At 43.3% G+C, this 24,700-nt stretch overlaps 1 protein-coding gene across 2 annotated transcripts in view; it reads left to right on the forward strand.

Moving 5' to 3' along the window:
- Nucleotides 1–24,700, forward strand: part of PAFAH1B1 (platelet activating factor acetylhydrolase 1b regulatory subunit 1) — a 72,165-nt gene that overhangs the window by 37,852 nt on the left and 9,613 nt on the right. For both annotated transcript variants that reach the window (XM_075904873.1, XM_075904874.1), the window contains exons 3-7: nt 6,564–6,648; nt 15,007–15,081; nt 17,972–18,178; nt 21,097–21,265; nt 24,154–24,256. In XM_075904873.1, the coding sequence (XP_075760988.1) occupies nt 6,564–6,648; nt 15,007–15,081; nt 17,972–18,178; nt 21,097–21,265; nt 24,154–24,256 (639 nt within the window). The remainder of the gene's footprint in view (nt 1–6,563; nt 6,649–15,006; nt 15,082–17,971; nt 18,179–21,096; nt 21,266–24,153; nt 24,257–24,700) is intronic.

Here is a 24,700-nt window from a genome sequence, read left to right on the forward strand (position 1 = left end):
GTACTTACTGTTGAATTCTCTTTACGAGGCTAGCTCTGGTTGACCAACTAAAATCAACACCCGTGAACTACATGAAACCACTTGTAGGAGCTGCCCTTTTGACTTGGTGATTTGACTCCTGACAAACTTGTCTTCTACAAAACTCACAATATCGGAAATAATATGAATACAGTCATTCACAAAATGTATGGCCATGAAAAATGTCATGGATCACCACATTGTGAAATCTGGTCTTTTGTATGCTTTTAGCCTATAGCATACATATTTCACAGAGGAGACCAGAGTTTCTCAAATTGGGGACCGAGCCCTAAAAGGAGTTACAGGGACATTGCAAGGTTGTTTTAGAGACGTCACAGTATTGCCACAGTTACCTCAGCGCTGCTGCCGGCAGAGCTGGATTATCGGGCATTGGTGACTGCTGAGGGCCCACTTCTGCAGGCAGCAGTGCTGAATCGAGGGTGGCAATATCCTGCCATGTCACTCTTACTTCTGCACTGCTACTGGCAGCGGCTGGGCTCTTGGAGAGCTGGAGATGCTGCTGGTTACCTCTGAAGGAAAGCAGAATTAAGGGTAGCAAAATTGCAACTTCCTCTACAAATAACCTCGTGACCTCCCACGCAATTCCCATGAGAACATAAGAATGGCCGTACTGGGTCAGACCAAAGGACCAAAGCCCAGTATCCTGTCTGCCGACAGTGGCCAGCACCAGGAGCCCCAGAGGGGTGTACTGAAGACAATGATCAAGCGATCTCTCTCCTGCCATCCTTCTCTAGCCTTTGACAAACAGAGGCCAGGGACACCATTCCTACCCCCTGGCTAATAGCCTTTTATGGACCTAACCTCCACGAATTTATTCAGCTTCTCTTTAAACTCTGTTATAATTCTAGCCTTCACAGCCTCCTCTGGCAAGGAGTTCCACAGGCTGACTATGCGCTGTGTGAAGAAGAACTTTGGTTTATTAGTTTTAAACCTGCTACCCATTAACTTAATTTGGTGTCCTCTAGTCCTTATATTATGGGAACTAATGAATAACTTTTCTTTATTCACCCTCTCACACCACTCATGATTTTATATACCTCTATCATATCCCCCCTCAGTCTCCTCTTTTCTAAACTGAAAAGTCCCAGTCACTTTTGCCTCTCCTCATATGGGACCTGTTCCAAACCCCTGATCATTTTATTTGCCCTTTTCTGAATCCTTTCTAAGGCCAACATATCTTTTTTGAGGTGAGGAGACCACATCTGTACACAGTACTCAAGATGTGGGCATACCATAGTTTTATACAGGGGCAGTAAGATATTCTGTCTCTTTTTTATTTTCTATCCGTTTCTTAATTCCTAACATTCTATTTTCCTTTTAGAATGCCACAGCACACTGTGTGGATGTTTTCAGAGAACTATCCACGATAACTCCAAGATCTCTTTCCTGATTTGTCATAGCCAAATTAGCCCCCATCATATTATATGTATAGTTGGGGTTATTTTTTCCAGCGTGCATTACTTTACACTTATCCACATTATCTTCATTTGCTATTTTGTTGCTCAATCACTCAGTTTTGTTAGATCTTTAAGTTCTTCACAATCTGCTTCTGTCTTATCTTAAACAGTTTAGTGTCATCCGCAAACTTTACTACCTCGCTGCTTGCCCCTTTCTCTAGATCATTTATGAATAAGTTGAATAGGATTGGTCCTAGGACTGACCCTTGGGGGACACCACTAGTTACCCCTCTCCATTCTAAAAATTTACCATTTATTCCTACCCTTTGTTTCCTGTCTTTTAACCAGTTTTCAATCCATGAAAGGACCTTCCCTCTTATCCCATGGCCATGTATTTTACACAAGAGCCTTTGGTGAGGGACCTTGTCAAAGGCTTTCTGAAAATCGAAGTATACTATATCTACTGGATCCCCCTTGTCCGCACGTTTGTTAACCCCTTCAAAGAACTCTAATAGATTAGTAAGACATGATTTCCCTTTACAGAAACCATGTTGACTTTTGCCCAACAAATTATGTTCTTCTATGTGCCTAACAATTTTATTCTTAACTATTGTTTCGACTAATTTGCCTGGTACCGACATTAGATTTACCAGTCTGTAATTGCCGGGATCACCTCTGGAGCCCTTTTCAAATATTGGTGTCACGTTAGCTATCTTCCGGTCAGTAGGTATGGAAGCTGATTTAAGGGATAGATTACAAACTACAGTTAACAGTTCTGCAGTTTCCCATTTGAGTCCTTTTAGAACCCTGGGTTGAATGCCATCCGGTCCCGGTGATTTGTTCATGTTAAGTTTTTCTATTTGTTCCAAAACCTCCTCTAAAGACACTTCAATCCAGGACAGTTCCTCAGATTCATCTCCCACAAAGGACAGTGCAGGTTTGGGAATTTCCCTAACATCCTCAGCCATGAAGACTGATGCAAAGAAATCATTTAGCTTCTCTGCAATGGCTTTATCGTCCTTGATTGTTCCTTTTGTATCTCGAATGTCTAGGGGACCCACTGGTTTTTTAGCAGGCTTCCTGCCTCTAATGTACTTAAACATTTTGCTATTGTTTTTTGAGTTTTTGGCTAGCTGTTCCTCAATCTTTTTTTTTTTTTTTTTTTTTTGCTTTTCTTACTACAGTTTTACACTTAATTTGACAGTGTTTATGTTCCTTTCTATTTATCTCACTGGGATTGGACTTCCATTTCTTGAAAGTTGCCTGTTTGTCCCTCACTGCTTCTTTTACATGATGGTTAAGCCTCGGTGACTCTTTTTTAGGTCTCTTCCTATGTTTTTTTTAATTTGGGGTATACATTTAAGTTGGGCCTCTATTATGGTGTCTTTAAAAAGTTTCCATGCAGCTTGCAGGGTTTCGGCTCTTGTCACTGTGCCTTTTAATTTCTGTTTAACTAACTTCCTCATTTTTGTGTAATTTCCCTTTTTGAAATTAAATGCAAGAGTGCTGGACTACTGAAGTGTTCTTCCCACCACAGGAATGTTAAATGTTGTTATATTATGGTCACTATTCCCAAGTGGCCCTGTGATAGTTACCTCCTGGACCTGATCCTGCGCTCCACTCAGGACTAAATCGAGAATCGCCTCTCCCCTTGTGGGTTCCTGTACCAGCTGCTCCAAGAAGCAGTCATTTAAGCCATGCAGAAATTTTATTTCTGCATCTCTTCCTGAGGTGACGACGTACCCAGTCAATATGGGGATAATTGAAATCCCCCATTATTATAGTTTTTTTTATTTTGGTAGCCTCTCTAATCTCCCTTAGCATTTCAATTTCACGATCACTGTCCTGGTCAGGTGGTCGATAATATATCCCTACTGCTATATTCTTATTCTTTGACTTAGGGCCCCTACAGTTACACCACCATAAAACTTTAGATTTAAATAACTGAAATCATGAAATATATTTACTTTCAAAATACTACGACTGTGAAATAGATGAAAATGGACCATGAATTTGGTAGGGCTCTAAATATGAGGAAGATTGTGGCACCTTAGAGACTAACAGATTTATTAGAACGTGAGCTTTTGAGAGTAAAACCCACTTCATCAGATGAATTGGTGTGAAAGTTATAGAAGCAGGAATTTATAGAAGGAAGAAGTTGCTGGTGTATATGAACTAATCAAGTCAGAGTGGAAGTGGGTTATTCATAGCATTTAGTCTGGAGTAGGGATGTAAAATCCTGTTTAATTGGCTAACTAGTTAAACATATTTAACTGGTTAACCGATTAGTCGGGGAGCCTGGCTGGAATGACCCCTCTTACCTGCCACTGGGCTGGAACACACCTTTCCCCTCCCCTCCATCTGCTCCAGGCAGGGGCTGCTCCAGCTTGGCAGAGAAGCCCTGCCTGTGGATCCCTTGTTGCAGGCAGGGGCTGCAGCAGCCAAGGTGTTGGAGGAGCCCCTTTCTGTGGAGGGTCCCCACAGGGCTGAAGCAGCCTTCACCTCCCTACTCTGGAGATGTGAATAATCAGAAAGGGGAAATTGCCTTTGTAATGCGTTAGCCAGTTGAGATCCTTATTCAGTCCTAAATTGATAATGTTGAATTTGCAAATGAGTTCTAGGTCAGATGTCTCTTTGTTACTGGTTTAGTAAATCCTTTTGTAGAAAGATGGCTACTTTCAAATCCATTACTGAATGTCCATGCATGTTTAAGTGTTCCCCTACAGCAGCAGTTCCCAACCTTTTCCAGATGGGGACCCATTTTGACAATTCAGGAAGACTTGGTGACCCAAGGCAATTAAAAAACAGGAGTGGGGAGAAAGGGGGGGGGTCAGTGCCGTAACTAGCTAATTTTGCACCTGAGGCAAGAATGTAAAATTGTGCTGCCTCCTGTTTATATATTCATAGTAGTTATTTCATAGAAAAACTGAAAATACATAAATAATAACACAACATTTATTTAAGTTGTGGTGGGGGAAGACACTCATCCCCAAACCTCCCCCTCCCCCCCCCCGCCCTCGTGGCTGCAAGCTGGCCAGGACTCTGCCCTGGCCAGCCAACACCAGCTGTGGGAACCCTGGCTGGGGTGGATGGAAACCTCTCAACCAGATGCCCGGACACCTGGCTTCCCACCCTCACCCCCACCCCCACCTACCTGAGCTGGGCACTACTGCTTCTCTGTGTTCCCTAGCATTCTGACTTTTCCCCCCATGTCCAGGGATATTTCCTTACTCCAGTGGTCACCAACCAGTAGATCAGGATCTATTGGTTGATCTTGGAGCCTGACTGTTTTGGCTAAGAGGCTATCAAGTGCCAGTACTTCAGCTGCCCCTCCCACCACTGCTATGCACCTCCTGCCCTTTGCCTGGGAGCTTCCCCTCGCCACCCGGGAGCCTCCTGCTTGTAGTACAGAACGGGGGAGAGAGGAGGGTGCTGATGTCAGGGTGCCCATTCTTCCACCCAGTATTCTATCTCCACAGAACGGGAGAGGGGGACAACAGGGCCTGGGATGGAAGGAGTTTGCTGGCTGCTTTTGAGTGGTTCAGGTCCAGGGCAGGGGTTAGCCTGCCTTAACCCCACTGCACCACAACCCAGGAGCCACCTGTGGCAAACGTCAGGCTGGAGCCAGCTCCGAACCCCTGTCCCAGTCATGTACCCCCCCCCCTTTACACCTCCAAGTCCTTGCCTTAGCCCTGAGCCCCCCCGAACCACCTTCTGCATCCCAACTCCCTGCCCCGGGCTCCGTTCAGAGCCCCCTCACGCTCCAAATCCCTTAGTCCAAGACCAGAACCTGTGCCCCAAACCTCTGCCCATCTGGTGAAAGGGAGGGAGAATGGAAGGATGGAGTGAGCAGGGGCAGGGCCTCAGAGAAGGGGCATGAAGGAGGCGGGGTCAGGGTATTTGGGTTTGAGGTAGATCCTAGATTACACTTAAATTAAAATGATCTCATGCTTAAAAAGTTTGGAGACCCCTGCCTTACTCTGTTCTGAGACACTGAAATGGTATTCAGTTCAATTGATTGGTTTAACTGCCTGAAGGTTGTTAAACCAATTAAGTTGAGTACCACTTCAGGTGAATGGCTCCTTAAGACTAAGCCAGCTGGGGAGCTGACCAGTGGGGAACCTTTTCAAATGTTTGAATGGCTCCTTAAGAGCATCACCTCGGAAGACATTTGGCCACCCTTTTGAAATGTAATGGCGACTCATATTTGGGTCTTGACCCATAGATTGGGAAACCCTGTCCTAAGGTTTGTGTGTGTTACCATCTGATGTGTTCATTTATCCTTTGGTGCAGAGACTGTCTGGTTTGGCCAATATACATAGCAGAGGGGCATTGCTGGTATTTGATGGCATATATTCCTTTTGTAATTATCTTGTACGTAATGATCAAACTTTAGTTATTGCTAAGTTGCTTACAGTCTTTATAAGAAAAAACAAAGTCTGAAACTTTGTCTACTTCAGGATGTTAACTAACACACTGGTGCAGAAATGTATGCAAGGACATTTACCAATTAGAAAAGAAACTTAGCTTTACAGAATAATATAATGTGTTCTAAAATTTGGGTCATGTTAATTTGAGAGAATTGCACTGTTTAAGATATTAATTTAAACCAACTTAGTTAAACCAGCAAATCCCTGTGTGCACACTGATTTAAGGTTTTGTCTTAAAATTGTTCCCAAAAAATCTACTTGAGCTAAATCAAAAGCTGCTCTTAAACAATTGTAGCTTTTTGTAGTTATGGCCTGCACTTCATCCTTAGATGGATAATGAGTATTAAAATAGTGAACAAGAGCTTCCTTTATTGTAATAACTTGTCTATTAAATATTGAATTATTTAATCCTACTAAGTTTACTAGAGTTCAAAAGAACATATTATATAGTATTTTTATTTTACCGGTCATGTTTCGACCTGATTACTTTGTATGACCAGTTGTCTTTTAAAACTGGTTTGAAGGTTTTAGTTGTGCTAAAGCAGGATGCTGCCTGATACAATAAAGAACAAGGTTTAAGTTGTTAGTTACAATTTGAAAACCTATATTCATATGTTCTGTATTTTGTTTTTCAGTACTGTTCAGAAATGTGGTTAATAAGAATATCTTACTGTTAAGTCTTTCTTTCTTCATCTAGAAATCGAGCAATAGCGGACTACCTTCGATCTAATGGTTATGAAGAGGCATATTCCGTTTTTAAAAAGGAAGCTGAGTTAGATGTGGTGAGTTGAAACACAATTCTTCATTTGTTTTGTAAAACAAATTCTATGAAGTTCACTACTTTTGAACATCTGAAACTGTATTGATTAGCTCTTACAATGTAGAAATCAATACTTGATCCACGTGTTTAATGCAGTAGTCATTTTGCAACACAGTAAATGTTCTCTCTTCATTGTGATAGTCTCAGTTCCCTAACTCGAAGTTCCTCCCCCTTTTTTCTCCATTCCTGACACTGGTGTATTTGTTCTTTAGGCCTGTTGTCCACCTGTCTGTCACCCTTCACTCCAGAGTAGCCTGCTTTTCTGTATTACTGTAGGGATCCAGTTCCCAAAGGGCTCTGAATTCCTCCAGGATGAAAGGTGTTAGAGCAATATAAAAATACTTTGTTTTTTGGTATCAAGGAAAAGTTAATATTCAAGTGAATGCATTTCATTTTCTGAGATGCATATTATTATTACTTGGCTGTATTTAGTTTTACTGTGCTGGAAATAAATTCATTTTCTTTTCTCAATTCTTACATTGAAATTTCTCCAGATACAGGCTTAATCAGAGCCTCTCCTGAAATGCCTAAAGGCCTCAGCTGGAGAGGGAACAAATTCTTCAATTTTCCAATTTAATATTATGTAAACACTGTTATTTTCAACCTTAATGGCAATAGGACTGATTCGCTTTTGGCCCATCTAGCTTTGTCAAAACTAACCTTGTCCATATCAAGTTTGGTATAGGGATGTAAGCAAGTAGTTGAGTACTCGATTCCCTGTCTTCCCTGCCCCCCTTGCTGCCTCTGAGAGGCAGCAGGGGAGGAGGAGGAAGAAGGAAATAGGAGTCAGTGCTGGTGGGAGCCAACTTAAAAGCCAGTTCCCCCCCAGCACCATCTCTGTTGAGCCACCCCTCTCTCCCCTGCCTCTATCAGAGGCAGCAAAGGTAGGGGAGGCTGCTGCATAGCAACCTGCCTGCAGAGGGCCAAGGCTGCTCTGGCAGCAGCCCCTGTTCATGGTGGCCTGACCTGTTGTGAACAGGGGCTGTTGGACCCAGTGGAGCTGGGACTGAGCAGTCCTGTCTTGCATTGGTCTGGGACCACTGTGCCTCTGAATTTTAAATATAGTAAGAGTCGAGTGGTTCTTATTATCCTTACCATCAAATTTAATTTTTTACTGGGAATTGTATAGAAGCCAAGAACTAATGCGTATGTAGATAAATTCTCTAGACTACAAACTCCTATTTAGTGTCTTAGGAATTCTGGGCCACCTGTTTTGAAACTTTAGTTCACGCAACCTAGGATGACCCTAGACAAATTGGAAGATTGAGCCAGAAGAAATCTGATGAGGTTCAACAAGGCCAATTGCAGAGTACTACACTTGGAACAGAAGAATCCCAAGCACTGTTAAAGGCTGGGGACCAACTATCTATGCAGTAGTTTGGCAGAATAGGACCTGGGGGTTATAGTGGATGAGAAGCTGGATATGAGTCAGTGTGCCCTTGTAGCCAAGAAGGCTAATGGCATATTAGGGTGCATTAGGAGGAGCGTCTCCAGCAGATATAGAGACATGTTTATTCCTATTTATTCGACACTGGTGAGGCCACATCTGGAGTATTGCGTCCAGTTCTGGGCCCCCCATTACAGAAAGGTTGTGGACCATTGGAGGGGGTCCAGCAAAGGGCAATGAAAATGATTAGGAGGCTGGAGTATGTGACCTATGAGGAGAGGCTGAGGGATTTGGACTTGCTCAGTCTACAGAAGAGTGGTGGTGGTGGTGGGGGAGGTTGATAACAGCCTTTACCTACCTGAAGGCTGGATTCCAAAGGGAATGGAGAGGCTGTTCAGTGTTGACAGATGACAGAACAAGGAGCAATGGTCTCAAGTTGCAGTGGGGGAGTTCCAGGTTGGATAGTAGGGAAAAACTAATAGGAAGGTGGTGAAGCACTGGAATGGGTTACCTAGGGATGTGGTGGAATCTCCATCCCTAGAGTTTTTTAAATCAGGCTTTGTCAAGCGGGGGCTGGGATGGTTTAGTCATGGTTGGTCCTGCTTTGGGCAGAGGGCTGTACTCGATGACCTGAGGTATCTTCCAGCCCTAGGATTCTATGGACGTGTTCACTGAAAGTGCTCTTGCTACCTTCAATCCTTGCTACCTTCAATCCAGTATGATGCATGCCCTCAAATTTAAGAGGTCTTGCATCATACTGGATTGAAGGTAGCAAGGATTGAAGGTAGCAAGAGCACTTTCAGTGAACATGTCCATAGAATCCTAGGGCTGGAAGATACCTCAGGTAATCGAGTCCAGCCCCCTGCCCAAAGCCCCCAGCAGACCAGGGAGACGCAGAGCAAAGCCACTGAGGACGCGGGCGGCAGGACCGCGGCGCGTCTGGGCGGTTCCGCAGCCCGCGTCTTGCGCGGCAAGAAAAGCTGCTCTGCATCTCCCTGGTCTGCTGGGGGGGCTGCCGGGTTGGTCCCTGCAGTGCTGCACCTCAGCACTGCGGGGACCAACCTGGCAGCACCCCAGCTGCTCTACCCCAGGTTTCCCCAAGTCAGCTGCTGCTGAAACTGATCAGCAGCTGATTCCAGGAAGCCCGGGGCAAAGCAGCTCTGCCTCCGGCTTTCTGTAGTCAGCCGCTGGTCAGTTTCAGCAGCGGCTGAATCGGGTACCCCAGGTGTCCCCGACTTACGTACAAATTCAACTTAAGAACAAACCTACAGTCCCTATCTTGTACGTAACCCGGGGACTGCCTGTATTGGAAATAAGGGGCCAAATTTAGTCACTACAATTCCAGTTACTGGGATTCATGATACAGGTGAATTTAACCCTGTCTCTTCTATTTTGTTTCATTTGTTGGCATTTCAGTGGTATTTGTCTCCATAGTAACTGATCGGTGGAACTTGAAAACTGGATCATATTCAAGTTCAAGAACTTCTGTTGCATATGTGCAATATCTTTTGACAAAATGCCAATTATCTCACTTCCAAATTGCATGAAGAAAATCCCTGATCTGTTTTACATCTAGGAGATGGCTCTAGAATGGACAAATATTCTTTGTTTTGGGATTGCAAATCTGCAGTGAAATTAATATTCTGTACCTATATGTAAGGTTGATCAGGAGAATATTTGAATTACTATTAGCAGGTTGTTTGTAATAGGTGGAAGTCACTATCTTTGAAAATATCACTCAGCACTAGCAAACTGCATAAATTAGTATTTCTCTTAAATTTTGGATTATCCATCCTATTTTCCAAAATGTTCAGTTGAGGTTTTACTTGATTTGCTTACATTGCATTCAGTGTTCTAAGTAATAATTGAAAATCATAGTAACATTCACTTATCAAACTATCAGTCAGCCTAATTAAGCCTTCCTCCTGAAGGTTAAAAAGACCTGAATATCAAATAACCAGATTGCCTAGCATAGTCTTAAGGGAGATACAAGAAAATCAAGTTAGTTAATAACTTCATACAGGAACTTTCTCACAGGAAAATGTGAATTAGATGTGACTACTTTAAAACAGCTAAAAAGGACTAACAATATCTGACATGGTAATGGGTACAGCGAATGGTAAGGAGATAAGCAGAGCCCTATGCATGGTTTGATTCTAGTTCCAGTACTAATTAGGGCTGTTATTGGTTAACCAATAAGCTAAGGGTGAGGCTTTCCTGTTATGGTTAAGCAGTGGAGGGCTGCAGCAGCCTCCTACCTGCTGTAGGCAGGGGGTTATTCAGTCCCATGGGGCTTGCTGCAGGTGGAGGGTGTCCAGCCAGGTTGGAGCAACCCCTGTCTGCAGTTGGCACTCTGGCCTCGCTGATACAGCACTTGTCTGCAATAAGGATGTTAAGAACTAGTCGATTCCCCTCCTCTCTTGCTGCCTCTATTAGCTAGAGGCAGCAAGGGGGGGGGGGGGGGAGGGAGAGAGGAGAGAGGGTACTTCAAAGTGGCAGCACTGCCCCTTTGAAATGCCAAGGCAGCATTTCAGAGCAATAGCACCATGTGGAGCCCAGGGTCAACAGGGGGAGTCCCCCACTGACCTCCGGCTCCATTCTGCACTGCTGCTTTGAAATGCACAAGAGCCCGCATTTCCAAGCTGGCAAGCCTGGATGCAGCCCAGAGTGAGCAGGACTTCCCACTGGTCCGGGGCTGCATGCAGAATTCTGTACATTCCTTTGAAATGTACAAGAGCCCCAGTGGGAGGAGGAATGAGGAAGTGCCTATCGACTAGTCAGGTAGTCAATGGAAATTCCATCCGCTACTCAACTAGTGAATTAGCCGATATTTAACATCTTTAGGCTGCAGTGGGTGGGGGGTTGTTCCAGCCCAGCTGGACTGCAGGAGCCCCCACCCCTATTTAATTGGTTAAATTTAACATTTAGCTGGTTAACTAAAACAGGATTTTACATCCCTAGTACTGATTAACTTTGCAAATGACTCCGTTCTCAAAAACATTGCTAGAGTAATAGGCTGTATCACCGTGGGCTCTGACTTAAGTAGCAAATTTGGCTAGAAACTCTGAAGTCTTGCTTCTTCCCTGCCTTTATGTACAGTCTGTGTTTTGTCCTTTAGCTCAAACTATCTCAAGACTCGGAGAAACTGCTCTTGTTTGTTTGCCCTTTTTTGTCCCACCTCAATCTGGGTTTTCTCTTGCTCTTTTCACACATGGAGAGAGGGGATTGGGATTCAGTGTATTTGCCTCTTTTCATCATGTTTTTAGTGTTTACTAGAGAAGATAGTTATCCCACTTGAGCAGTTGGATCAGTTGCTCACTATTGCATCTCCTTGATTGAATCCTTGAGCCATAAAAGGGGGGAAAATTGCATAGGGAAAAATCTTTAATCATCTAAGCTTTTACAGTTGTTACTTTTAGAGCAGAAGTCTCAAGCCCCTAGGCCATCCCCAGCCAGAGCAATTGCACAATCTGGACTGGGTGTCCTGGCAGGCAGTGGTAAGGGCCGTCTCTTCCTTCCCCCAAACCCTGACCCTTTTTCCTTTCCATCATCCTCTGAAGCCCTGTTTCCTTCCCATCTCCACCCTCTCCCCCATGGCACTCCCCCAGGGGATGTGGCCGTGGATTACTTGTGGGGGGAGGCTGGTGCAGGGCAGCAGCAGTGGTCATCCCCCTCCCCACTCCTTGCGGTGGCAGGAGCAATGGGGAAATAGAGCACGCTCAGTGGTAGTACTCGCTTTGCTGTGTTCAGTTTCCCTGTGGCTCCCACCACTGTAGGGAGTGCGTGGGTGCCCAACTGCAGCTGCCGCCCCATGCCATTCCCTCCCCTCCTCCCCCCCAAAAAAATCCCTAAGGGTCACATTCTTTGGGGGATGGATGAGGTACCATTGGGGGAAGGAGAGGATGAGGTGAATATTGGGGATGGGAATGGACAGGTATTCCACCCCAGCCCCCTGACACTCCCAAGCTTGATTGCACAACTGCTCCGACTGGGGATGGTCCATGGGCTGGGAATTTGAAACCCCCATTCCAGAGCAGTGGCCACGAACCCATCAATCGCAGTCAAGTGGTAGATCCTGGAGCCTCTGCCATTCGATCGTGATCCTCAAGTAGGCTGCCTCTGCAGCCCTGGGAGGAGAGATGAGGCAGCTCTGTGCTAGGAATGTAAAATCCCATTTAGTTGGCTAACCAGTTAAACATGTTGTCTAACAGATTAACTGATAAAAGGGGGTGTGAGTGGGAAGGCTTATGATCATTTCAAAGAACTGGCACTTGGTCCTGGCTAGTGCATCCAGGTTTGTCAAAACGTACGGCTCTGGTACACTTTCAGGAGCTAGAATGGACTATTATAGAGTATCCCGTAGAGAGTATTGCAAAGTCTAAACTACCTTGGTTTTAATCTATGGCTTGATTCACAGAATGACTGTTTTGGCTAGGGTAACTCTTGTCTCCTAACCCAGTATCTATGCAGGTAACAGGATTCCTTGGTTTCCAGCATGGAAATCTTCATTTCTAACCCTAAGTGTCTTAGACTACGTCTAGACTGCATCCCTCTTCCGACAGAGGGATGCAGATCAAGCACTTTGGAAGTGCAAATGAGCCTGGGATTTAAATATCCTGGGCTTCATTTGCATACTCACTTCGGGCGCTGTGCCAATCACGCGCCCTTTCGCAAGTGAAAGTAAAGTATAGCTGCGGCTCTGCCAACAGCAGGGAGCCTTTTTCAGCAGATCCTGTACTCCTCAAAAAATGAGTACAGAATCTGCCGAAAAAGCTCCCCACTGTCAGCAGAGCTGTGGCTACACTTTACTTTCACTTTCGAAAGGGCGCGTGATTGGCACAGAGCCTGAATGTGAGTATGCAAATGAAGCCCGGGATATTTAAATCCCAGGCTTATTTGCACGTCCAAAGTGCTTGATTTGCATCCCTCTGCTGGCAGAGGGATGCAGTCTAGACACAGCTATACTGTAATGCCCTTTACCAGGAATAAGCTCCTTTGAGGCGAACAAGATGGTCTAAACTCTAGATAACACTTAGTCTTGCCTCAGTATGGAAAACCAGACCTACTCCCTTCCAAGGACCAGGCCAGTCCCTTCCAGACCTACATTTGTGAGCACATCCAGTCCTTGGAATGAAGTTCAGGGAACCCTGAGTTGTAGCAGTTCTCTTGCTCTACTGAGATCTTTAGAATCCTTAAGTCAGTGTCACCAGCATATTCCTTTTCTGAGAGAAGGAACACTTATTAGCCACTGAACACGACTCGCCTTCAAGTGTCCCGAAATACCTTGTTAGACATAGTGAAATAGAGGGCTTAAATCTTTTTTGCTTTAGCCGTATAGTTTGAGAGCTCACTGAAATGCCAAAAATGATTCCCATAGCTATTAGGGCTGAACCCTATCATTGATGTGGTGTAAAGACCTTTCAACAAAGATGGGATTGTTTTCATCAGCTAAAAATAAGAAGAAACTGCCATAGCCTATATCTGCAAACCTGCCTTCTGGTATGGTGCTGTAAATTTTTAAGCAGTGCAGCAGATGTCTCAAGTTAACTGATTATGCGTGTAAACATAATGGAAGCCTATTTCCTTGGTTGTGGTACATATAGATTCATCAGCTTTTGATTGTTTGATCAAAAGGTTAGGTAACTACAAAAACCTAATTATCACCAGGTCATACTTATTCTCCAGTCCACACAATCAAAACATCTCTTCCTATTTCTCCTTTTCTAATTGAATGGAGGTTGGTGGGAAAGATAAGACAAACTGCAAGTAGAGTTTTCTCAGCAATTCATTGTATACTCTAATCCTGAAGGAGATTTGTACCAAAAAATAAATTCTGAATGTTTTGTCAATGAATAAATGTCTGCTCCAGCATGGCAGTGGGGAGCACAGAGGTGGGAGATCCTGCAGTGCCCCCCAACATGGACTTGGTGTGAGTCCACACACAAGTTCCTGTCTCAAAAACCCCAGGGCCATTCTCCTCCACAACTAAGTGCACCAAGATAGTAAGCAAGATGGGCAGAGTATCTCATACCCATCCCTCACCCTGGCCAAAGTATAGGGAAGCTGGCTCAGACCAGCAGAATCTCAAGTGTGAAGGGGTGCATGGTGTGTGTGGGGATCCAGGTGTATAGCAAGAGGTTTGAATGGGGAAATGTGGGTGGCTCAGTGTGGGATCAGGATGCAGAGGGGTTGGGTAGATGGGGGAGCAGCTACCCTTACAGCATCCTCTCCACCTGCAGTTGTGGGGTAATGGGGCAGAGACTGGGGTGTTGAGCTTTGTGCAACCGGGGGAGGTTTCTGGGCATAGATCTGCCCTGGTACCCCAACTCCAATCCAGCCCTGGCTGCATCTGGCAGGAGAAGAGGATGTTCTGTTTTTCCCCAGCCCTGATAAGATTAGCAAGGCTCAGCACGGGGTAGGAGCCAGGTCCCCCCTGTCTCTGTGCAGAGATTTCTCTCCACCAGCTGCTCCAGGCATCTGAAACACTGCACCTGTGTTGCTGGACAGGAATCTGTGGCTGCTCTTGCAGCTTCCTTTTGCTTCCCCATCATCTGAAGGGAAGCAAATCTGTGAGGGAAATGAGTTGTGTACTCAGACTCTCCCCCCCCCCCTAGTAATACTCAGTTGTAATACTCTCAAGCATAAGAAATGGGGTGGGCAGGAGGGTGTTAATGGCCAAAGTGCCAATAATGTGGGTGACCTGAGAGTTTGGGTTTGTAGATTTGATCACAGAAAATCTTTGGCTAAACATCAGTGTTACTTTGTAACCAAAGTAGACTGCCAAAGTATTAAAAATATTGTGACTGAATTAAGTTGATTTTGAAATCAGCTGATACTACTACTTCCCCCTAAGTATTCATTTGAATGTTTAGACATTCTTGAAAATGCTGTGGCTTGTCTCTCTCTAACTACATTATAACAACTTTGTTTCAGAATGAAGAGCTAGATAAGAAGTATGCTGGACTTTTGGAGAAAAAATGGACATCTGTTATAAGATTACAAAAGAAGGTAAATGGAGGGACTTAAATTTAACATATACAGTTATACAGTGAGTAATATATTTTAAATCAAATTAACGGTATTCAATGGACTGAAATTGAAAAACTGTCATGCATTCAAAGGAAATGTGGGGCTTATTAAATATTCTATGAAAATATTTGGCAGGCAGAGGAGAATATTTAGCCTTGAAATGTGCTTGACTGTCCACTTCATCTCCAGCAAAAATATTTTATAGTCTTCTTCTGTGATGGCTTCTCTGATATCTGACACTTTGATTCATCTCATGGATTTCTGATGCACTTTGAGAAGATGGTGGGAAGGAAAGAGTGCCCCAAGGCTTTTTGGAAATACAAAGGGTGAATAGTTGTCCCCAAAAAGCTTGCTTAGCAGGGAATAAGGCATACACTCTGTTTCTAGTCCTTTTGGAGTCTTCTTTTTCAGTGAAGCCATTAGTTCTGATGTGTTAGAGTAAGTGATTGTAGTGCAAAAACACAGTACAAAACTATGTGCTTTACAGGGCATCCATAGTTCTATAGCAGTTGTCTCCAACCTTTTTATACCCAAGATCACTTTTTAAATGACAGACCAAGCCAAGATCTACTGGCTTTTTAAATGACAGACCAAGCCAAGCCCCACCCCTTCCTTGAAGCCCCACCCTCTCTATTCTCCTCCTGTAGGAAGAGGTTTTTCCAACATTTGGCCTGTCTAGACTGTGGAAAGAGGAATATAGGGGTGCCCGAAAGAGCATGTTTGCTCTTCCACTAAAAAAAGCGGAAGAACAAATGCAACCCTGTATGCAGAAGAGTTTTTCTGGGATATCTCTGGAATCCTGAAAAACTCCTGCAGTCTAGCCATACCCTTGCTGGGTTGAGACAGGATGTGTGGGCTCCGGGGTGGGAATGAGGGATTTGGGTGTGGGAAGGGGTGAGAGATGCAAGCTCTGGGAGGAGATCTGGATGCAGGAGGAGGTGGAGAAGGGGACGCTGGCTCAGGGAGGGGGCTCCAGGCTGGGCAGTGTTGGGGTACTAAGCAAGCCACAGGCTTGTGGATGTGAGGGTGCAGGAATTTGGGTTGGGGTCTGTGAGGGGCTCAGGGCAGGGGGTTCCAGTGTTTGATAGGCTCAGATCTAGGGTCTGGGGAAGGGGTAATGCAGGAGTGGTTGTGGCCAGATGGGGGCTTGTTGGTCAGACTTCATTTTTAAGTAAAATACTATGTCAAACACAAAAAATTTCTGCATTGTCTTTATTTATGAGGATGGCAGGGAATCTGCCTTGAGTCAGGGGTCTCTGATCCATAGAAAAGTCATTCGGGAGCAGGGGACACAGTACTGGGGAGGGGTGCTAGTGGATTCTGGGGCAGGGAACAGGATGCCAGAGGAGGCAGGGTGCCAGAGGGAACTGGCTTCTCCAGAGGGAGCAGGGTGCTGGGGGACAGGTTTCTGCAGGGGGGCAAAGGAGAGGGAACAGGAGGGTGGTGGACAGGTTTGGGGCAGGGGAGAGGGAACAAGGTTCAGGAGCAGGGAGTCCCCAACACCAGCCACAGAGGGAAGCCTCCGTCCTGCGCTCCCTTGGGCTGACCGCAGGGCAGCCGGGCTAGAGTGAGGAGAAGCGGCTTCTCTTCGCTCCCGCCTGGCTGCCCTGCGCCCAGCCCAGAGACGCTGCGCCTAGCTCCAGCTATGCTGGAGCAAGCTTCCCAGGCTGAGCACAGGGCAGCCGGGCTGGAGCGAAGAGAAGCCGCTTCTCCTTGCTCCAGCCTGGCTGCCCTGCGCTCAGCCCAAGGAGGCTACACCTACCTCCGGCTGTGCTGGAGCAAGGTTCCCGGGCTCAGTGCAGGGCAGCCAGGCTGGAGCGAGGAGAAGCGGCTTCTCTTCGCTGCAGCCTGGCTGCCCTGCGCTCAGCCCGGGAAGCTTGCTCCAGCACAGCTGGAGGTAGGTGCAGCCTCCCTGAGCTGAGCGCAGGGCAGCTGGGCTGGAGCGAAGAGAAGCGTCTGCCTGGCCAGCTGGCTGTGGCTTTCAGCCCGGAGGAGGCTGAACCGCGCTCCAGCTGATCGGGCGGCTTCTCCTCTGCGCCTGCCCACGTGGAGCGTGATAAACTCTGGCTGAGCGCCATGGCGCCCCATGCTCCATGTCGGCAGGCGCAGAGGAGAAGCCGGCTGATCAGCTGGAGAGCAGGACAGCCTCTTTCAGTTGAAAGCAGCAGCTAGCTGCCAGGGTGTTTCAGCTCTCCTGACCTCCCAGCTCCCACCATTCCGCAGCTACTCACCTGTGTTGCTGCTTGGTGAGTAGCTGCTGCTCAAATGAAGAAATCAAATGTAAATGTACTGCGCTGGCGCACAGTTCAGAGAGGGCTCAAGATCTACTCTTAGAGCCCCTGAGATCTACCGGTAGATCGCAATCTACCGGTTGGTGACCATGGCTCTCTAGTGTATTGAAAGCATAAAAAATCATAGCGTATTAACAGCAGAGGATACCAACTACAGTGAATAACAGGATTTACTGAGCTTTTAATATATTTTTCCCTTGGATGTCCTGTATGCACACTCGATGTGTAAATCCCAGGATTGTCTTTTGAGCAGTGGTCTTTGGACTGTGTGAGCATTTTTAGTAGTAAAATTACCTCTGAGAATAGTTTGCCAAAAGGCTGTTTGCAAAATTCATAACTTAGTTACTTTCAGTCAATTTGAAGTATTGAACTTTCCAGGATGGTAGAGCTAAATGACTTTAGTCATAATCCCTCTTCCACATACAACTTCTGGGAAAGTAACTTGCTCTCTTCCCAAGAGAAGCAAAATATTGTAGATCCAAAGTCATTCAGCAAGTTTAACTTTGTTAATCGCCAGTGGTCTTGTAGAAGATTGTAGAAACAATTAATCTTATTTGTTTAAAACGCCTAAATCTCAGGTTATGGAACTAGAATCTAAATTGAATGAAGCAAAGGAAGAATTCACATCAGGTGGACCTCTTGGTCAGAAACGAGACCCGAAAGAATGGATCCCTCGTCCTCCAGAGAAGTATGCATTGAGTGGACATAGGAGTCCTGTCACAAGAGTAATTTTTCATCCAGTTTTCAGTGTTATGGTCTCTGCTTCAGAGGATGCCACAATAAAGGTAAATGTTTGCTATAACTGGCCAAGCAAATCAGTTTGAGATGCATGCTCCCTAAACACATGCAATCATGATCCAAGGTTTATCTACTTTGATAATCCCTTAACTTTGATATTGATCACAGTCTGTGTAGTGGTATGCAGCAGATTTTAGTTTTTCAAGTAATCTTTTTGGGGGGGAGGGGGGGAGTTCTGGCCAAAATAAATATTTGAAAACTGTTGAGACCACAAGTATGGATTTAGGGTCTGGGTAGAAGATTAAAGGATAAACACTGTCATGGAAGAGAGTAGCCAAAGATTAAGGAATATGATGTGAGATATAGAAGTGTTTGGGTAAAGAGTAATGAGAGAGATAGAAGACCATCTCAGAAGGTTCTTTGAAGAATGGTGCCTTTTCAGGCTAACATTTTAAATAAACTTTACCATCTTTCTTCTGCTACTTTTTAGTGTAAAGAATTAATACTTTCCATTTCATGTGAAATACTCACATAGACACCATATGATGATGGTTTTCAACATGTTTTCTCCTATTCTTGGGGAAATTGAAGATGGTGTGTATAGAAACTGGTTTAGTTTTCCAGTACTTCTAATAGTGCTTTTATTAAGATCTGTTGCATATGTTAATGCACCCATATGACTCTTGTGGTAGGCAGGTACTTTGTCCATTTAGTGTCATAATTAGAAAGAAAAATATTTGTCTAATTGATTTATTCATGGAATGAAAAGGTGCATTTCCAGTTGGCTGCACTCCCTGAAGACCACCTTGAGCATTTGCTTGGGGCTTAATTTGTGCATGCATGGAAACTGCTAAGGCGAGCTGAAGTTGTTGAAAGTCATACTGACTTGTAATATTTGTTACCCAAACTCTAAGGAAATATTGAAAAATCTGTCCTGATGGCTACAACAAAGTTTAAATTAAAATAATTTAGCATCAAGTTTTTAAACAACAATAATGTCATTCTTCAGGTTACTGCACATATAGATTCTACTTAGGGTATCCATTTGCCCCAGCCACAGGAGTTTGGAACATTTTTTGCCAGGGGTGATTGCGAGAGCTGAATATACAATATTCCTTCCACAGGGCATGAAGTGCATGACTCCCAACTGTCAGTTAGTTCCCCCTTAGCTAAGGATGTGAATAGGTAACTGGCTATCTGGTAAGCTTTAATAGGTGATGCTTACAGAGTAATGGCTAACCATTACCTGGGAGGCAGCGGGCTGCTCCAGCCCCACAGAGGTGGGGGGGAAGGGAGGAAGAGGACTGCTGAGACTCTTCTGCTTCAGGTGAGGTCGCCAAATCCCAGCCCATGAGCCTGTGTGAGCTGGAAGCTGATAACCTAGTGCAGGGTTGGAAGCAGCTGGGTGGAGCAGCCAGCCCAGATTTGGGGGTGGGTGGCTAGGGGGGGTGGGCAGAGGAGAGAGGGCGGGCAGCCAGCCCAGTGGGGCTTGGCCCCGTTTAATCAGTTAACCAGTTAAATTTAACGTTTAACCGATTAATTAAATGGGATTTTACATACCTAGTCTAAGCATTATGTGTCTCTGTAGTAATCTTGTTACTTAATAATTAGTCTGGTAGGTAGTGATAGGTGTAGGTTTCCAGGTTCTAAGGCATGGTGAGAAGGCCAGGTTCTGCAAAGGGAGAAGAGTCTCTAAAAAGATTATCTAAAACTGTTTAGTGCCATTCTTCAATGCCTTTGTTAAATGCCTGGAAAATAATTTCCCCATAAACTCTATGTATCCTTCATGCTCTTCTATAAGAATAAATTTATCTAGTGGGTGCCATCTGTTGTTTAACTAAACTGGCATTATCCCTTGTGTTAACACATCAAATAATGTTGAAGTCATGGTGGAGAGCTAAACAGAATATAAACCATTTGTTTTGTAGGTCTAGTATAAACCGCTACTATTCTTAATTATGCATTGCAGCCTTAGGAACCACGCCACATCAGAAATTAAGCTATACAGTATCTGTAACCAGAATTACCTCATTTTATTTTCAATATTTAAAAAGGCTAATGATTTTGGAGTCACAGATGTCTTCAATCTTCTAAATGTTATAAAATGAAACTTAGTTAATCTTCAACTAGATTATGATGAGGCCAATGGCATTAAAGAAATTAGCATCTGTAGTAGCTTGTCTCAGAGTGAAGTAGGTTTATGTTCATAGATATCTAATAATTGACAAATAATAGTGTGAATGCTTCATTTTCACCTCTTAATTAGATCAGTTATTTACTGCAAATGTGTTGTATTTATATTGACTACTGTCTTGGCTGACACAAGATTCCATTTACTTTTACTATTAAATTTTGGAAGTGACCTTAGATTTTCTTCTCTAATCTGACCAAAATGCTGCATATTGCTCTCCAGGAGGGAGATTGGTGACCATATGGCTCTTTAGCATCAAATAATTACTAGAAGCATACTAATCCCTAGAAAGGGGTAGGCTGTAAGGGAAGAGCGTTGGTAAGGGCTTGGAGAAGTTAATGGCAAAAGGTGGGAAGAGAAAAGGACTACATTTTTTTTTTTTTTTTTTTTTTTTTTTTTTTTTTTTTTTTTTTTTTTACCTAATTGGAATTTACTCGCTCTGTGGATTTTTTTTTTTTTTTTTTTTTAAAGGTAATTTGTATCAAGACTTCTAGTCACAAAGAGGAGACCATTTACGTTAAATTGTTTTGAAATCTGGGAAGTGCACCTATGCTTGAAATATAACTACCGTAATTTACAAGTAACTAAACCATATAAATATAGCACAGTTTATTTTCCTCCAGGGCTTGGCTTTTCTAGGACAGTCTTCCTTTGTCTCCTGCTCAAGTTAATTATTGAACAAGGTGCCAGACTGGCCTGTGGGGTGCAAATGTAAAGCTGGAGAACTTGAAGAGTGATAGGCTGGTGCTAACAAATTTTCTGTTCACTTGTCAGGTGTGGGATTATGAGACAGGCGATTTTGAACGAACCCTTAAGGGACATACAGACTCTGTGCAGGATATTTCTTTTGACCACAGTGGCAAACTCTTGGCCTCCTGTTCTGCTGATATGACCATTAAGCTATGGGACTTCCAGGGCTTTGATTGTATCAGAACCATGCACGGTAAGGAGTCTAACTTAATGATCTATAAGATGAAGAAAAATTAATTTATTTTTCCTATTCAGAAAACTGCTGATGTGAGAAGGGATATACAGTCAGAATACCCAAAAGACTTGTCTTTAACACTTGGAGTGTCTTCTATATAACTCTGTATTCTGTCCCATCACACATTGAAAATTTATCTCTAATCTACTGTGTGAGATGGTACCAGAAATAAAATATCTGATATAGTTTCAATGAAACAGCAGATGGATGCGTTTACTACTGCTATGTACAGAGATCAGTGGAAAATGAGGCGGTCCCAAGAGGGTTTAAAATATTTTTACAGTTTGGTATATGTGGCTTTTGCTAATTTGCTTGTTATACTGAATCTACCTCTTAGGAGAATCTCTGGTTCCGTGTTTTCTTGTTTTGAATTGACATGCTTACTGTTCTAGGTGTATAAATGGTGTATGCACGTTGTGGGTTCCTTGTACAATGGTGGACGAACACTTTCCCATTCTGCCAAAATTTCAGGAGCCATAACATGGCTCAGAAGGGACCATCTGGATTCTCCTGCACACAGCAGGCCACAGATTCTCACCCACCCACTCCTGTAATAGACCTTTATGCTCTGGCTGAATAGATTTAAAGATTTCAAGTTACCGAGAATCTACCGTTTATACTAGCTTAAACCTGCAAGTGATCTGTGTGTCGTGCTGCAGAGGAAGGAGAACAACCTCCAGGCTTACCCCAATTCAAGGTTACAAAGGCAGATGTTGAAGATGATGGGGATGAGGGGTGGAGAATATGGAGACCACCTCTGCAACCTTCAGAAAGTTCTAAACAATTCTGCTTGGGTTATACATTGTATATTTCTTACCCTCTGACTTTTTAACAACTCTCTTGCATGTGAACATGATCTTTTAGGGTACGTCTACACAGCAGGGCTAAAGTCGAATTAAGCTATGCAACTTAAGCCACACAATTGACATAGCTGAAGTCAGACTAGTTAACTCTGATTTTGGCACTGTCTACAAAGCAGGAAATCTAAGGAAGAACACTCTTCCTTCAACTTTGTTTACTCATAAAACGAGGGTTACAGGAGTCAGAGTAAGAAGTCCTGCAGCTTGACGACATTTTGAAATAAAGGCTTGTAGTTTAGATGAGCTCTTTGTTATTTCGGAATAACATCAGTTACTCCAAAATAACACTGCTCTGTAGACGTACCCTTAAGTATTCATATCCTGCTGCTTCATCTCAAGATAACATTTTGTGATGTAATTGTGTTGTGTTAAAAATTTACATCAGGAGTAGATAATCTTTTTGATACAAACTTTGTTTCTTAATAAAAGTCTGCTAAAGAGCAAGTGAAAAACAACTAACTGGCCAGAGTCTTCAGCGAAGCATCTGCTGTTCTTTAAGCACTACTGTGTCATTCACAAGTAGGTGAATAAGGGCTATATTCACCTTAAGTAGGCCACAGAAAGTACATGTTTGTGTTGATTTTTGTAAACCATGTTCTGTCAATTAACATGGGCATGGGTGAAATGGCTTCACACCAAACTTCATAATTTCATTGTTTTGAACATTTTTTCCCTTTAAAAAAAATCCATTTAAATGAAGTCACTTTGATGGAGCAGTATGAAGTACAGAAAATCTACCAAAAACTCTTTGGATGGCTCACGATTAATATCCACTGAAATAGTTACTTTTTTTTTAGTGGGACTTCAAAAAAACATGCAGAATTTAAACTTGTTTCACTGAGTCTTCATATTTTATTCTTAGATATCTATATGCAAGACATGTATTTAGCACTAAAATCTGCATGTTAGTAACATAATTTTTGGGGAATATTAGAATTTCATGTTTACACAGGAGGTTGTTTAAATTAATACTCTACGCTGCTGCCCTAAGATTATTCAAATCATTGTACTCAAGAGCTTTAGAAATAATAACTTCTGTCCCAATATCTTAACTGGACACAGTATTCCTTTTTGAAATTATATTGCATTTATCTTAAATGTTTAAGTACATCTACGTGAATGATATAAACTGTCAATTTGGTAAAAGTTGTTTTTATTGAACTTGTCAAAACAACACACAGGTTTTTTTGATGTATTTGCTAATACTTTCCTTTCATTAACACTTTTATTCAGATGTTTGAAATATCTTGTTTCATGAAAAACATTGCCTTCGCAAAACATACACACTAATCTTCAACATGCTTAGGAGAGATGGGAGTGTATCCTCTTACAGCTATCATAAGCCAAGAGGTGAAACTATATAGCCAAGGTCACTGAATCTGGAAGAGCTGGGATCAGAATTGACTTTTTCCCTGACTCAATCCTGATCCCGTTCTTTAAGTCACTAGATAATGGGGAAGACACCATCAGATATGTGGATCTCAGTAGTACAATGGTATAAGAACTAATGCCTAAAATGAGGCACTCTTTCAATGCTTACACTTTAAAATAGTGTTAAGGCCTTGAATGAAGATTGTCACTCGGGTCTTGTTCTTGCCTATTTGGTGAAAACTTGAGTTATTTTCCTGCAGTTTCCTTTCTAAGAAATATGGTGTTGCTGTATCATATTCACAAAACTTGTAATAAATGTAAGGAACACGTAATGCACACCACGTATGTATAAGTAATTACAAAAGGACTCAGTAATGTTTTAATACTTGCTTTAATACCTAATACTGTCATATGGAAACATTGACATACTATTACAGATGCACTGAAGTATTACTTAGCTCATTAAACTCCCCCATAAACTTCCATATTAGGATTTACCTATTAAAATGTGTAGTCCACTGTAATTTTATTTCTCCAGAATATTGGGTATTGGATTGTTTATGTATAATGCAGTATGTCAGAGTACCACTTAATATAAGCTTGATTTGTTTTTAGGTCATGATCATAATGTTTCTTCAGTAGCTATCATGCCCAATGGAGATCACATAGTCTCTGCTTCAAGGGATAAAACTATCAAAATGTGGGAAGTTCAAACAGGGTATGTATAGTTCTGGTTAAAAAGCATCCATTCCACAAGGGGAAACACTGTATACCCTTTGTAAGAAGTTTGCTATATGTAGCTTGAATGTCATAATGTACCATTTGGGTTGTGTGCCTTCAGTCTGGCTGCTAAAAGATGTTTCCTGAAATGACTGGGCCCCAAAGATCCAGGAATCATAAACTGATTGTTCCTTTGCTGCTTGTGATCTACTATAGTTATAGAATCTATAGAATACTATATAGTTTTGGGACACACGACTGTAACTTTTATAGCCACCAGTGGGGTGTGATTACTTCACTACTTGCCATCTTGATGTGGACAAAAGCCTTTTCCTATCTTTATACTTGTCAGCTTCTTCGTTCCTCAGTATGCAACACCCATCCTCCCACAAAACTTTGCTCCTCTCGTCTGTGCCCCAACCATATGCTCTGAACTTGCAAA

The sequence above is a fragment of the Pelodiscus sinensis genome, chromosome 21 (genome assembly GCF_049634645.1).
Source record: "Pelodiscus sinensis isolate JC-2024 chromosome 21, ASM4963464v1, whole genome shotgun sequence".
Classification (NCBI taxonomy): domain Eukaryota; kingdom Metazoa; phylum Chordata; order Testudines; family Trionychidae; genus Pelodiscus; species Pelodiscus sinensis.